This window comes from Cydia pomonella, unplaced genomic scaffold (genome assembly GCF_033807575.1).
Source record: "Cydia pomonella isolate Wapato2018A unplaced genomic scaffold, ilCydPomo1 PGA_scaffold_66, whole genome shotgun sequence".
Lineage (NCBI taxonomy): Eukaryota > Metazoa > Arthropoda > Insecta > Lepidoptera > Tortricidae > Cydia > Cydia pomonella.
Window position 1 is genome coordinate 25,024 of NW_026907899.1, and position 15,251 is coordinate 40,274.

Sequence of the window (15,251 nt, forward strand, 5' to 3'; positions counted from 1 at the left end):
AGACGTCAAATTTAAAAAATGTAGGCCCAATGGGTTATTGTCCCATAGAAAATTTAAATTTCACGACTTTTTCTGCTGACAAAGTTGTTTGACCAGCTATAAATAAAACTTTTTACGGACCTTAAAAGGTGTTCGGCAGTGTTTGGTATATATAAAAAAAACTCGTTTCAATTACGAAAACACTAATAGCAACTGTCATTACATTTATTTAGGTATGGTATTCTAATTCAAACTATTCATATTCATCGAGTGTTTCTGACAGTGATTGACTTGACACTAAATTTATTTTCTACTTTTTGTTTATTTACTTACGAAATCGATACAATAAGAGTGTAATAAAATAATTTCATTTCCTTAGGTAATCCTTTTGTACCTTACAAATTACTTATTATAGAAATAATTCACATGAACATCTATCTGAATTTGAAAACTCGCTAACAGCTGTGTAAAACAATAAATAACAATGCACCATTTTTCGAGAGATTACTGACATCGTATCTGGTTTCAGTATCTAAAAGACATTAGATTTGTTTCTTGATAAACTTGATATAGGCAAAGACAAACCATATGTAATCCTTGAATGACCAAGTCGTACGGAACAACCACTTCCATAAAAAGACATTTCACCTAGAAAGTTATCGCCAGTCATTGCATGTTATATTTTCCTAGTGTGAAGTTTGTTTAAGTTAGTGAAATGGCTGTTTTGTAGGCTGATGCAGAGATAGTGGCAAGATGTGTGACCTGCAGGCCCTGCAAGTGCAGTTGGCGGACATTGAGAGTGACAGCGAGTGCAGCAGTGAGCGCAGCTCGGTGTACGAGCCCGCCCGGCCGCAGCTGCTCAGCATGCCTGTGGAGGTAACTTGCACATAATGTTTTACTACATTGATAACAAAGACTTTTCTAAACTCTATGGCAAAATTATTAATTTTTCTAATAGGAATCAACTGAGATCAGAAGTTCTATTGTCACTATAGACTTTTTGATTTTAATAAACTTTAACTGGCTATATAAAAAAATTTTGTTTGCCCACTGGCTCACTGAAAAGAATTTTGCAGAATGAGACTGACCAATCTTAGGCCACTGATTATTTTATTTTATTTGTATGTAGCTCTTGCACGTTCACAGTTGAACCCAAAACGCTCACAAGATAATTCCCGTACAAACATGTTTATTAGACAAATAAATAATAATGTTAATGAGTATTAAATGGTTATTATTTAAAGCAGTAACGGTAACTGTGTGTTTTGTTGGTACAAAGACAATGATTTGTTTACAGATATTTTTAAAGATCTGCTCATTCCTCGATGCAGATTTCCTAAGTCACACACTGGCCAAAGTATGCAAAAGGTTTGAAACGATTCTAGAGGATAGCCACATATGGAAGTACTGGTACCACAGCAAGCTGGAAGGCAGTATGTACCCACCGCTGCCACACCTGCAGTACTGGGAGGAGCAGCCTATTGACTGGCAGAGCATGTGCGTGGAGTCGGCCAGTGAGAAGCGGCGGTGGGAGAATGTGCAAGAGACCATGAAGCATATTGTGGTGAAGGACATACACTTTGCGTCGGTGGACACTGTTTTATTAGTAAATGTGAGTACAATTAGTGATGCATTATTTTATCAAGAGATTTAACAGTAGGTAGTGTTTTTAATCAATTCAAAAATTCAATTTTTAATGACCTTTCTTGTGTTTTTGTTAATGTTTTGCAAGTCATTGGTTATTAATGTTATTATCATAAATGGTATGTTAAAGTTTGAGGATCTGGTAAAACAATGTAAACAAATTAAAATGTTTATAGAAATATTTCTTTTCATTATTGAGATCGAGAGAGAGAAAGCTAATAGACTATAGGCAAATTAATCCCAAGTCGTCTCCTTCACGATTTTCGTAGACATTTCTTCTAAATATTATTTGTCTCATCATTAATTGGTTGTGTAATATCATATACCAAAACCACTTGATGTTTTTGGGAAGTTCATAAAATTTCCCATATATTTTGTAATAACATTAATTGCAGTAAAGTTATAATTTTTTGAGTTAGAAGCATGTTTTAGCAGTACTTATGATATCCATGCACGGTAAAAAATCATGTTTCCAGTTATTTTGTAAACAACTACAGTTATGATTATAGTTGTTGAGAAACAATAATAGTACGTTTAATATTATTTCAAACGACACCTCACACGAATTGATCAGTAATATAAAAGCCGAGAAATATTAAAAAGTCGATGACAGTCGGCCGCTATTTTTGTGACGGTGCGTAGTGATCCATGCTGAACAAAATTCGGCATCACTTGTTTATATAATATCATACACCAATAAAACTTATATTTTTGGAAAGCTAATGAAATGTCCCATATACATATTTTGTAATAACCTTAATTGCGGTAAAGTTATAATTTATTAAGTTAGAAGCATGTTTTATCAGTAAGGTACTTATGCCATCCGTGCACGGTATAAAATCATATATTTTCAAATATTTTGTAAACGACTAGAGTTATGACTACAGTTATTAAGACACAATAATAGTACGTTTAATATTCTTTCAAATGACACCTCACATGAACCGATCGGTCTCATAGGACCCAAGATGTGAATGGCGCCATCTCTCCCCCCTTTTTTTTTCGACCCGTCCCCCTCTCCATAAACTAAAACCGATGAATTCGTGGTATTCTGGATACAACGAGGAACATATCCATACCAGTTTTAGGTATTTACAAGAGATGTCGACGACTTTTCTCAAAAAATGCCACTTTCCTCCAGACTATAAGTTCTTACTCTATATGTATTATTTTGTAGACTTGTCTATGATGTTGGTTCAATGAATAATCCAAGTTTGTGACCTTGAGCGCCGAACGCAACTATGTCAAAAGACGAAAAAAACCGCGATAATTTCGGTTATTTTTAGATTTGTGCGATTATAACCCTAAAGGACTAGTTTTTGATATTACCTTCTTGGGGCATATTTACGGTAGATTAAATTTGCTACAATACCAGTCTAGAATTGTATCGTAGATCTAATAGTTTCCGATATAAAGCCACAAAATTACAAAACACGAATTTTTCGGTTTTTTTCTCGATTTTTAATAAAGTTGCGTTCGGCGCTCGAGGTCTCAAACTTGGATTATTTATTGGGCCAACATCATAAACAAGTCTGCAAAAAATCAAAACTAACGGATTTGACGCAAACGCTAATGTATAAAGTTACTGGATTATTTCTAAAAAGGGATAATTGCCCGTACAATACACCGGCATTTTGAACCTTCCGTCATCCCATTGCTAACCGAACCGAGCGTTCGCCAAAAGCTCGAAATTCTGCTGTTGCAGGGCGAGGTGATTTGATTCGGGCCGGGGCGGTGCGTGCCCTTCTATATGATAATACTACTACTTATTCTGTGACTTCAGTATAAAACATTGTTCTTCTCTTTTATATGGCTAAACTGAGGTGTCATACCTTCTGTTTAGTGCAAAATATCACTTTATTTTATGGCCAAGAGTCAGTTCTGTTACAATTCAGGAAGATCTCCAGAGCTAACGTTTTCAGAACGGCGAGTTGTGCATATCCGGCGGCCGCGACCGCGGCATGGCACTGTGGTGCGTGGGCGACATCTCGCCGGGCGGGCCGGCGCCGGGCGGCGCGGGCGGCGCCGGCGGGGCGCGCGCCGCGCTCGCCTCCACGCAGCCGCGGCACATCCGCCACGGCGCGCACGAGGTGAGCACTCCTCCACGGAGCTCTTTGTATTGTAAACTTGCCTCGCCTCAGTCAAACGTACACGACGCCTCGGCCTCGGAGGAAGGCGAGTCCAAGCTCAAGCTCATTAACTAATTATTCGAATGAGACATTGAAATGTTGTAGGGCTGGGTTTGGGACCTGGCAGCGGATTGCGAGCACAACACCAAGTTCGTGTACTCCGCGTCCTGGGACAACTCCGTCAAGGTGTGGGACCTCAACCGGGACTTCACAGCCGTGCACTCCTTCAGGTGACCTGTACTTTAGTCTCGTGGTTGTTGTAAACATCGAAATCGCTTTTTAGGGCTCTTAACCAAACTGGAGTCCAATCTTCAGTAACTTGACCCCGATTTATGAAGCTGCTAATGATAAGTTTGCATGTGTAAAACGGTAGGTGTTATGTTAGATTTAAAAAAAACCTTTTGAAGCCGTCTTCCAAGTTGTCTATTTCCTTACGTTTAGCCCCCAAAAAATGCTCTCCCGTTAATTTTAATTGCCTCCCGTTTAGCATCTTCAAAAATACCATAGCTACCATAGTAGACGTTAGCTGAACCACTTTCCGTTTCAATTACTTTGTAAGCACTATTATGTACCTATGTGCAAACTTTTTCAATAGACGTCTATTATGATTATTATTATTATTTGACTATCACTCGTAGATGCGGCATGTCAGCTCTGTGCGTGGACACCTGCGGCGACATGGTTCTAGCCGGATTGTATTCCAAACGGATCATGGCGTTCGATGTCCGGGTCGGGGCCGAAGCTGTTTGCAAATACAAGCCGCACAGGTGGGTCATCAGTTCAATGTCCGGGCCGGTACCAGGACTGAATCTGTCTGCAGGTACAAATCGCTCAGGTGGGTGAGGGTCCCACTTGATACGCGTAATTCATCAATGGGTACAATACATTATTAGGCTTCTTTCTAAACACGGTAGACATAGGAGGGACCTTAAAAATGTCCTTAATGCCTCTTTGACACCAAGCTGAGTGGAAATCTTTTTAAGGTTTAAAAGAAGGTTTGAATGGAGAATATGTTAGCCAAGTTTTTATATGCAGTAATAAAAAATTGTCCTGAGTAGAAAATCGCATTCTATGCTTAAAAAACTAATAACATAAGGTTGTAATATAAAAAATATATAAAAAAATATATATATATTATAGGACATTATTACACAAATTGACTAAGTCCCACAGTAAGCTCAATAAGGCTTGTGTTGAGGGTACTTAGACAACGATATATATAATATATAAATACTTAAATACATAGAAAACATCCATGACTCAGGAACAAATATCCATGCTCATCACGCAAATACATGCCCTTACCAGGATTTGAACCCGGGATCATCAGCTTCGTAGGCAGGGTCACTACCCACTAGGCCAAACCGGTCGTCAAAAATAAATAATATAATATAATAATATAATATAAATGTTTCCGCACTCCGCCCGCAGAGGGCCCGTGCTGGGCCTGGCCACCAGCGGCCAGCAGGTGGCGTCCGTGTCCGAGGACCGCACGCTGGCCGTGTGGGACGCGCGCGCGCGCCGCACGCTCGCGCAGGACCTGCGCCTGCCCACGGACAAGGCCTACCCAGTCTGCGTGTCCTGGGCGAGACCCGCGCTTTATGTCGGCGACTCTAAGGGAGGGCTACATCTGCTACACCCGGAGAAGTTCAGCTTAGTGGCTACACATGAAGTTTGGCAGGAACCGCCATCTACGCAGCCCGCCTCCAAGGTCAGCATAGATACATACCTTACAGACCAACATACATGCGATAATAAAAATCTTACAAGCTAAAAAATATTTTAGCGACACAATTTCCTTTTGTGTCACCTGTTCCGGTGTAGGTTTCGGCGGATTCCCACGGAACCGCCGATATACCATAACCTTCTGCCAGAAATCCGCGCTCGCGATGGTTTCCAGCAGCGGCCGCGACACGCGCCCCACAAACGAGCACCGAAGTGCACGTAATAGCGCGATCGCAGGTGGAACATACGAGTATTCAGCTTGTAACGAGTCTTCTTACGAATATATTCCGCCAATTCTTCCTAAACATGTTCCGTCTGATGTAGATTACAGGATGCCTGCAGACGCCAGCCGGACTCATCTTAGTATCCGATCGCGGCGAGATCAAGTTCCTGTACAACAGCTTCCCCCCGCGAGAGTACTGCAGCACGCGCACCACCGCCCCCGACGTTACGCAGGTACCGGAGTGTCTCCCTCGGTCACGTCTGACCCGAGCTGTGTGCTATACAGGGTGCCTGCACGCTCCAGGACTGATCCTAGTGTCCGATCGCGGCGAGATCAAGTTCCTGTACAACAGCTTCCCCCCGCGAGAGTACTGCAGCACGCGCACCACCGCCCCCGACGTTACGCAGGTACCGGAGTGTCTCCCTCGGTCACGTCTGACCCGAGCTGTGTGCTATACAGGGTGCCTGCACGCTCCAGGACTGATCCTAGTGTCCGATCGCGGCGAGATCAAGTTCCTGTACAACAGCTTCCCCCCGCGAGAGTACTGCAGCACGCGCACCACCGCCCCCGACGTTACGCAGGTACCGGAGTGTCTCCCTCGGTCACGTCTGACCCGAGCTGTGTGCTATACAGGGTGCCTGCACGCTCCAGGACTGATCCTAGTGTCCGATCGCGGCGAGATCAAGTTCCTGTACAACAGCTTCCCCCCGCGAGAGTACTGCAGCACGCGCACCACCGCCCCCGACGTTACGCAGGTACCGGAGTGTCTCCCTCGGTCACGTCTGACCCGAGCTGTGTGCTATACAGGGTGCCTGCACGCTCCAGGACTGATCCTAGTGTCCGATCGCGGCGAGATCAAGTTCCTGTACAACAGCTTCCCCCCGCGAGAGTACTGCAGCACGCGCACCACCGCCCCCGACGTTACGCAGGTACCGGAGTGTCCTCCCTCGGTCACGTCTGACCCGAGCTGTGTGCTATACAGGGTGCCTGCACGCTCCAGGACTGATCCTAGTGTCCGATCGCGGCGAGATCAAGTTCCTGTACAACAGCTTCCCCCCGCGAGAGTACTGCAGCACGCGCACCACCGCCCCCGACGTTACGCAGGTACCGGAGTGTCTCCCTCGGTCACGTCTGACCCGAGCTGTGTGCTATACAGGGTGCCTGCACGCTCCAGGACTGATCCTAGTGTCCGATCGCGGCGAGATCAAGTTCCTGTACAACAGCTTCCCCCCGCGAGAGTACTGCAGCACGCGCACCACCGCCCCCGACGTTACGCAGGTACCGGAGTGTCTCCCTCGGTCACGTCTGACCCGAGCTGTGTGCTATACAGGGTGCCTGCACGCTCCAGGACTGATCCTAGTGTCCGATCGCGGCGAGATCAAGTTCCTGTACAACAGCTTCCCCCCGCGAGAGTACTGCAGCACGCGCACCACCGCCCCCGACGTTACGCAGGTACCGGAGTGTCTCCCTCGGTCACGTCTGACCCGAGCTGTGTGCTATACAGGGTGCCTGCACGCTCCAGGACTGATCCTAGTGTCCGATCGCGGCGAGATCAAGTTCCTGTACAACAGCTTCCCCCCGCGAGAGTACTGCAGCACGCGCACCACCGCCCCCGACGTTACGCAGGTACCGGAGTGTCTCCCTCGGTCACGTCTGACCCGAGCTGTGTGCTATACAGGGTGCCTGCACGCTCCAGGACTGATCCTAGTGTCCGATCGCGGCGAGATCAAGTTCCTGTACAACAGCTTCCCCCCGCGAGAGTACTGCAGCACGCGCACCACCGCCCCCGACGTTACGCAGGTACCGGAGTGTCTCCCTCGGTCACGTCTGACCCGAGCTGTGTGCTATACAGGGTGCCTGCACGCTCCAGGACTGATCCTAGTGTCCGATCGCGGCGAGATCAAGTTCCTGTACAACAGCTTCCCCCCGCGAGAGTACTGCAGCACGCGCACCACCGCCCCCGACGTTACGCAGGTACCGGAGTGTCTCCCTCGGTCACGTCTGACCCGAGCTGTGTGCTATACAGGGTGCCTGCACGCTCCAGGACTGATCCTAGTGTCCGATCGCGGCGAGATCAAGTTCCTGTACAACAGCTTCCCCCCGCGAGAGTACTGCAGCACGCGCACCACCGCCCCCGACGTTACGCAGGTACCGGAGTGTCTCCCTCGGTCACGTCTGACCCGAGCTGTGTGCTATACAGGGTGCCTGCACGCTCCAGGACTGATCCTAGTGTCCGATCGCGGCGAGATCAAGTTCCTGTACAACAGCTTCCCCCCGCGAGAGTACTGCAGCACGCGCACCACCGCCCCCGACGTTACGCAGGTACCGGAGTGTCTCCCTCGGTCACGTCTGACCCGAGCTGTGTGCTATACAGGGTGCCTGCACGCTCCAGGACTGATCCTAGTGTCCGATCGCGGCGAGATCAAGTTCCTGTACAACAGCTTCCCCCCGCGAGAGTACTGCAGCACGCGCACCACCGCCCCCGACGTTACGCAGGTACCGGAGTGTCTCCCTCGGTCACGTCTGACCCGAGCTGTGTGCTATACAGGGTGCCTGCACGCTCCAGGACTGATCCTAGTGTCCGATCGCGGCGAGATCAAGTTCCTGTACAACAGCTTCCCCCCGCGAGAGTACTGCAGCACGCGCACCACCGCCCCCGACGTTACGCAGGTACCGGAGTGTCTCCCTCGGTCACGTCTGACCCGAGCTGTGTGCTATACAGGGTGCCTGCACGCTCCAGGACTGATCCTAGTGTCCGATCGCGGCGAGATCAAGTTCCTGTACAACAGCTTCCCCCCGCGAGAGTACTGCAGCACGCGCACCACCGCCCCCGACGTTACGCAGGTACCGGAGTGTCTCCCTCGGTCACGTCTGACCCGAGCTGTGTGCTATACAGGGTGCCTGCACGCTCCAGGACTGATCCTATTGTACGATCGCAGAATCATACTGATTTTATCGTATGGTACTAAGTAATCAATCAATCACTTTTTCGTGTTATGGCTCCATCAAGGTGTTGATGATTTTGCCAATGTCGAGGTTAGATAAGACACGGCTAGTATATGAATCTTAATAAAGTTTTTCAAAGTCGAAGGGTAGGCTGAATCATGTCAAAAAGGAATTATAGTGTTGTGACAATGCAAATTAGAAACGACTTTTTACGATTTTCTATTAAATCCGCAAAGGCCATATAATCGATTCTATTGGTGATATTTTTTAGTAAACATACCTTCGCAATTAGACGCGATTGAAACGATTTGACACGAGCGGAATTGATTCGATCCATACGTAGTGTCAAACTCTATTGCGATTGAGTTCCGTTTTACATTATGTTATGAAACAACGATATTAAAATTAATCTTTTGATTTTTATAACAATAATATATGTTTTGGTGATTTGTGTCTATTATGATGAGAATCCAAATTACGAATTTATATTTTTTGTCCTATTGGGACTCAAGTATTTGGTTAAAATATGATCCCCCTAAAAACTTTTTCATGTAAAATGTTGCAAAGACGAAATCATAAGGCTCGCACTGTTAAAAAGTTATCAGATCTCTTTCTTGTAGAGCCAAAGCTTCTAACTCTACAAGCCCTATCTTCAGAAACTCTACACCTTAGTCAAAATAAGTGGCTTGGCGTTTCGTTCCATTAACTATTGTAGGAATCTATAGCAAAAAAGTAATGAATAGTGAATAAATTTTTCACCTTACGCACATGTGACGGTAGCAAAACGACCACATATTTTGACTACGGTGTAGAGTTTATGAAATGTGCCCCCCGGATTGGTCTGTAACGTCAATGGCATGGAATGAAAAAAAGATCACCCTATAAACGCGAAAGCTTTGAAAAATACTATAACGTAGCACCCAAAAGAAAGGGATGTGTATAGTTTTTATTGTTCCTATTTACTGACAAATTTGGTTTGCCAGACTACATATCCCACTGTTTCCACGCCTTTGCCTGTCTATGGCGCGCAATAAGGAACTTCATATAATTTTCCAGGTGCGGTACCTGAACGGCATCTTGGTGGTCGGGTCGTGCGACTCTGCGCTGGAGTTCTGGATCCCGGCCGATCGCTACGACTCGGCCATCCCGACTCAAGACTCGTTCTCCGACTCGGCCATCCTGACCCAAGACTCGTCCTCCGACTCGGCCATCCCGACCGAAAGCTCATCCACTGACTCCACCGAGTCCCCAGAGTGATACACCAAAATCCTGTAGCTACCGCAGTGTATTAGTAACATAGGCATGGTTTCGTATGTCAAAAATATCTGCGCGCACAAAGTGACAATATTATTTGGACACACTTTATTGCCGAGAGCGCATTTGTGTTGTCAAAATAATTAGGTCATTTTGCGAAGTTCTTGATCAATGATTAGAAACTAACAATTTCACTGCACAAGTGAGTCAATAGAAATTCTGAGATGTAGTACATTCTGATGACATGACATGTAAATTGTAGTAATACTAAGTAATACTAATAACCATACTAAAATATTTAACTAGACGAGAATATTTTGACATGTTAAATGCAGTCACGTTTTCCTATGACAAAACAATTCAAATATTTTAATATTACTGTTATAAAGTTTTATCGTTGTTGTAAAGTATTATTTTCAGTGATAATAGTACATTACGATACAAGTGCGAAAAATAGGAAATTCGAAAGGAGTGGCGATAAATTAAAACACGACCGGAGGGAGTGTTTTAAATCGACACGAGTTGTGAATTACCTATTCGCACATGTATCGTACAATGTTTTACAGTACATATGGCCCTTTAAATGTTCGACACACTAACGTAATATGCTAATTTTCGCACTAGTGCGGTAAAGTAGCACCATATGTACTGTAAAATTATTTAGTCTGACCGACTTCGACCTTGGTCTGGCCTTACACTAATTACAGAATACCTACTCTACTCTCTGTTTTACTTAATATAAAATTTTGTGTTATTGCGAAAGTAGAATATGGCTTAATAATATCATTTCGATTAAAATATTCTGTGATAAGTAATTCGATAAATATCCCAAAGGAATCACAATTTTTAGCTCTTTGCGAATGAGACAAAATGAACGCGTAAAGGTAATTATAATAAAATTATGACCTACGTTTGTGTGTTTGAAAATATTATTAGATAATGATCTCGACTGATGAGATGAGAGCTTTAGACTGATTGTACCGAGGACAGAGATTGGCAAAATAAAATATTACGAATAAGAATAAAAATGTATTCGCGAAATCAAAGAGTTCTATCAAAAATATATTTTTCTCCAATATGCTCGGAAATGTTCACCTTATTGTAGCAAAGATAGTACGTGAAGCTCTTCGTTATGGTCAAACACAAATAAAAAAAAAATCAAACCATTATTGTCGTGTTTTAGCGGACGGGAAGTTATTACTGTATTGTTATTTACTTTTTAAAAACATGCATCCACTAAGAAAAACGCAAACAGCCAATTAATATAGCCGCGGGCTGCGTCTACACGACCCGGTCAGCATCATTTCAAGCTATATGATAGAATCGTGTTAGACCGTCGTGTCGCAGCGGCTTTACGTGAGCGAGGACTCGCAAATGCGATGCGGCGCGGCGCGGCGGCCCAATGAATGGCATTCGGAGATCGCCCACGTAGGACACTTCCATAGGCATCAAAGGATTGATCGATCGTGCGTATACTGCTTAATAAAATAAAAGACTATATAACTTTTATATATTTTTTATGGTTCTCATGTGTGCAAATACAGCTTATATTGCACAATTATATTTAAAGAGCTTATATTGACTGGTACTGAGTGGCTGAATACTTGTGCATTTAACGTTTGTTTTTGATATTTGGATGTGAAGGTTCGATTTGAGTGCAGGTTGATGCTTACATTATGATTATTTTACCTGATTTCCTCGCATGTTTGGAGAAAAGCACTATATATGCCCCTGCAGGAACAGCAATTCGTGGATTCGTCATATTGTGATATCGAAACTCATCCACGAATTGCCCTTTCCCGGTCTCTGCAATAATATACTATTTTTACAGAAGAAAAATTATTCTCGAATAAGTTCACTTAATGAATATCGCAACAAAAATGTTTATCAACTGACTTCAAAAAAAGGAGGTGCTCAATTCTTTTTATTTTTATTTTTCATAATGCCTGTCCCCTGTCCGTGAGTCAGTGCTAATGGCCAAATTTCAGGTAATGCAAAATCTGGAAAAAACGTAGTTTTTGGCCCAAGTCGCTTGGTTAAAGGCGAGTATATTGTTATAATGGCCGATGTAAATAGATACCGTCTAAGGTAACTTTGCGTCAGTATCGTGTTTGATAATATCACAGCGTGTGGAAGTGCAAACATAATAGGTACCACAGCATGGGGAAGTCCACACTCTGTTTGATAATGATAATAGGTACCACAGCGTATGGAAGTGTGCAATCTGTTTGATAATAGGGTACCACAGCGTGTAGAAGTGCGCACTCTGTTTGATAATAGGTACCACAGCGTATGTAAGTGTGCAATCTGTTTGATAATAGGTACCACAGCATGGGGAAGTCCACACTCTGTTTGATAATGATAATAGGTAGCACAGCGTATGGAAGTGTACAATCTGTTTGATAATAGGTACCACAGCGTGTAGAAGTGCGCACTCTGTTTGATAATAGGTACCACACCGTGTGGAAGCGTGCAATCTGTTTGATAATAGCAAATATATATAACTCCGTATAAGATAAATGTAGGCACGAATAGATGGCGACATACCTTTGGCCTATACTCGAGTAGATGGCGGCACCTTTTGATGTTTAACACATAATCAGTGAAAGAACATGGGTCAAATAAATAATGCCATTCTAAGAGTTTTAGTCCTGTGTCGCAAGATGGCAGTAAATTTACTTGAACTATTGTCCACTTGTATTAGGCGTATTTGCCTTTATACTCAATTGTCTTTGATAATGGATACCACAGCGTGTGGAAGTGTGCAGTGCACTCTGTGCTATCAAACACGGTGCAGAGTTAGCTTAGACGGACTCTACAAAAAATGTTGTTAATGCCACGATTACGTTGATCTTTCGAGAGTTCGTGGTTTAAAAACGGGTATATTGTTGTGCGTTATTTTAAGTGTTTCTTGAATGATACGTCGACACCGTAACAATGTCTTATCTCTCCTGTAGGCACTGCATACTATGCAGTGGGAACAGTGACAGGCTGGAGTTTTTAAATGGGGCACTGAGGGTACCTGCTAACTGCTAAGGCCCCGTTCCAAAACGGTAGCAGTACGGGATTTGGTAGTTATTAACCTCTGTGCCCCGTTTAACAAATCCACGCTGTGTATGTTTGGATTCAACATCATTTTGTGATGGGGTAAATCATTTCATTTTTAATTTATATCCCCTATTAGCACTTTTTTGTGATTAACGTGGCCCTGTGCATGTATTTTAAGTGTAAAATTTATAGCCATGCTTGCAAATGGATTTCATAAAACGGATCAATTTATTCGTAGATACATTCACAGATCGGCGTTAGGTGCCAAAATGATAGATACTACTGTTGTTTATTTCATTCCATTCATGTCAGTCTTTATAAATTTGCCTGAAATAGATACCTAATGTCTTATTTGGCAAACTACTTTCTAACGTATGTTGAGATTGTTAAGGCATAGATTTGGAAGTTACGTAAGCTTTTGAAAACAAAAATTGACTGCAACGACACTGAAATAAATTATTTTTATATTTCATCTAAAATCGCTTTTAGGCTGCATCTTCAGTCTTCACTGAGACGAGCGGGAATGTGGATTTATTACAAGGAAATTCCTTGGAGGAATGTTATGGCAATAGCAATGCAATCAATCGCCTCTCATTTCCACGTCAGTGGTTTTTTTATACCACTTCGGTGGCAAACAAGCATACGGCCCGTCTGATGGTAAGCAGTCGCCGTATTCTATGTACATGCAGCCTTATTGCGAAAACATAAGCAAATTGCGTTTTGAGGCTTCATGCCACAAACTAGAGAGTAGGTTACCCAATGAGACTGAATGGTATACTTAAAGTGTTTTAATACCCATGAGCAATATTATTATACTAATGAAATTAATTAATTTAAAATTTGTTATGGTATGATACTTAGGGCCTGTTTCACAATGTCCAAGTAAAGTCCTGAATAAGCTACTTGCCACTTATGTGAGGAATAGACATCGTTGTCGTTTCACAATTTTCAAATAACCTTTCACTGGTAGAAAAAGTGCTAAGTTTTACAGAAGTTTTATCTGGCAGTTAATTTATTTGTTAATTAGCTATCCAATACTCTACTTGGACATTGTGAAACAGGCCCTTACTTGAAAATATTAACAAGCTGGATGTTTATACATTTTTACATTGCCCTTTTATTAAAAGCTAAAATATTATACATTCGTTTTATTTTCTGTGTCTGTTGTACTCGGACTGAATCCATCCACACCACCTGCCGATAAAAAGGTGAGCTAAGTAATAAATTATAAGTAATAGCTAAAGTCATTTTATATTGATACCATCAGCGGCGGTATCACGGTCGCATTTTTATCACTTGTCATGTCATGCGTCACTTTCGCAGTTACATACTTGTTAGAACGTGACAGGCATGGTGACAAATGATAAAGAGCCGACCATTTTAGCCCTACTGAACAATTATATTGTGATTCCTTAATGTTCCTTATGCGATAATTTCTTCGTAAAGGACATTTCTCGAAACGCGGGTGGAGGAACTAAATCTTATTGTCGGCATCAAGTCGAACTTGATATTCCTTCCTCCTTTCTGATCCCTGCTGGGTAGGGTCAAACAGTATGAATGTGGTTGCAGAAAAATATGACTGCCCAATCCTTATCCACTGGATTGGACAAATCAAACATGTAGCACTCAGCCCCCCCCCCATTTAAAACCCCGCGAAAAACGAAATTCGTAAATTGCGGGGATCTTTCTCTTTTACTCTCACAAAGACGTAATTAGAGTAAAAGACAAAAATGCCCGCAGTTGACGAACTTCGATTTTCGCGGTTATAGCCCGGGCCCGAGCAAGAGTATTTTTCCGCTTCACCAAATACCAACACATATTTGACACGTAAAAAATACCCAATTGCCAAAAATTTTCAATGTTTGATATTTTTGCATATGAACCATTTTTTACATTCCAAATATTGTTAACGATGTGCTGATATTCCGTGAAACGAAGTCCTTTGAGTCCTCTGCTTTGAAACTCGACTCAGTTTTTCATACTCGCATATTAAGTCTAAACTCGTGTTCTTTTCAACTTGTTAAAGACCCGAGTGTTTTCAGAGATTTTTCAGTTTTTTTGTTAGCAAAATTTTGAAATGCATTGTAGTAATATTTGTGGATTAGACACAAAGAATACAATAACGCACAATTTATTTACTTTCATATGGGTAAAACCCATGAAATTGTTGACGGAGTCTTTAATCGGACGCTTGAGTCCTTAGGAGTTGCTCTAAAAAACAACCCAATAAAGAACTCGCCTCGGGACTTTAAGGAATCGGAAGTTAAAGTAAGAACTGGTCGAGTTCCTCAAAGATTCGAGTT

At 43.1% G+C, this 15,251-nt stretch overlaps 1 protein-coding gene and 1 long non-coding RNA gene across 2 annotated transcripts; both read left to right on the forward strand.

Annotated features, from left to right (window-relative positions):
* The first annotated feature begins 204 nt into the window (after nucleotides 1-204).
* Nucleotides 205-10,400, forward strand: LOC133534187 (F-box/WD repeat-containing protein 9-like). Its single transcript, XM_061873269.1, has 9 exons — nucleotides 205-358; nucleotides 710-855; nucleotides 1,277-1,591; nucleotides 3,546-3,713; nucleotides 3,858-3,982; nucleotides 4,391-4,519; nucleotides 5,184-5,463; nucleotides 5,802-5,933; nucleotides 9,703-10,400. Exons 2-9 carry the CDS (start codon nucleotides 733-735, stop codon nucleotides 9,901-9,903), a joined length of 1,473 nt encoding a protein of 490 aa, XP_061729253.1. The 5' UTR covers nucleotides 205-358; nucleotides 710-732; the 3' UTR covers nucleotides 9,904-10,400.
* Nucleotides 10,401-12,038: 1,638 nt separating this feature from the next.
* LOC133534188 (uncharacterized) lies at nucleotides 12,039-14,086 on the forward strand. The gene is made up of 2 exons (XR_009801993.1): nucleotides 12,039-12,268; nucleotides 12,310-14,086. It is a non-coding gene; the product is annotated as an uncharacterized LOC133534188 (long non-coding RNA).
* The last annotated feature ends 1,165 nt before the right edge of the window (nucleotides 14,087-15,251 follow it).

Coding starts and splice junctions, on each gene's coding strand:
- LOC133534187 (XM_061873269.1), top strand. CDS start 733: ATGTGTGACCTGCAGGCCCTGCAAGTGCAGTTGGCGGACATTGAGAGT. Junction 856..1,276: donor TGCTCAGCATGCCTGTGGAG/GTAACTTGCACA, acceptor ATTTGTTTACAG/ATATTTTTAAAGATCTGCTC. Junction 3,714..3,857: donor TCCGCCACGGCGCGCACGAG/GTGAGCACTCCT, acceptor GAAATGTTGTAG/GGCTGGGTTTGGGACCTGGC.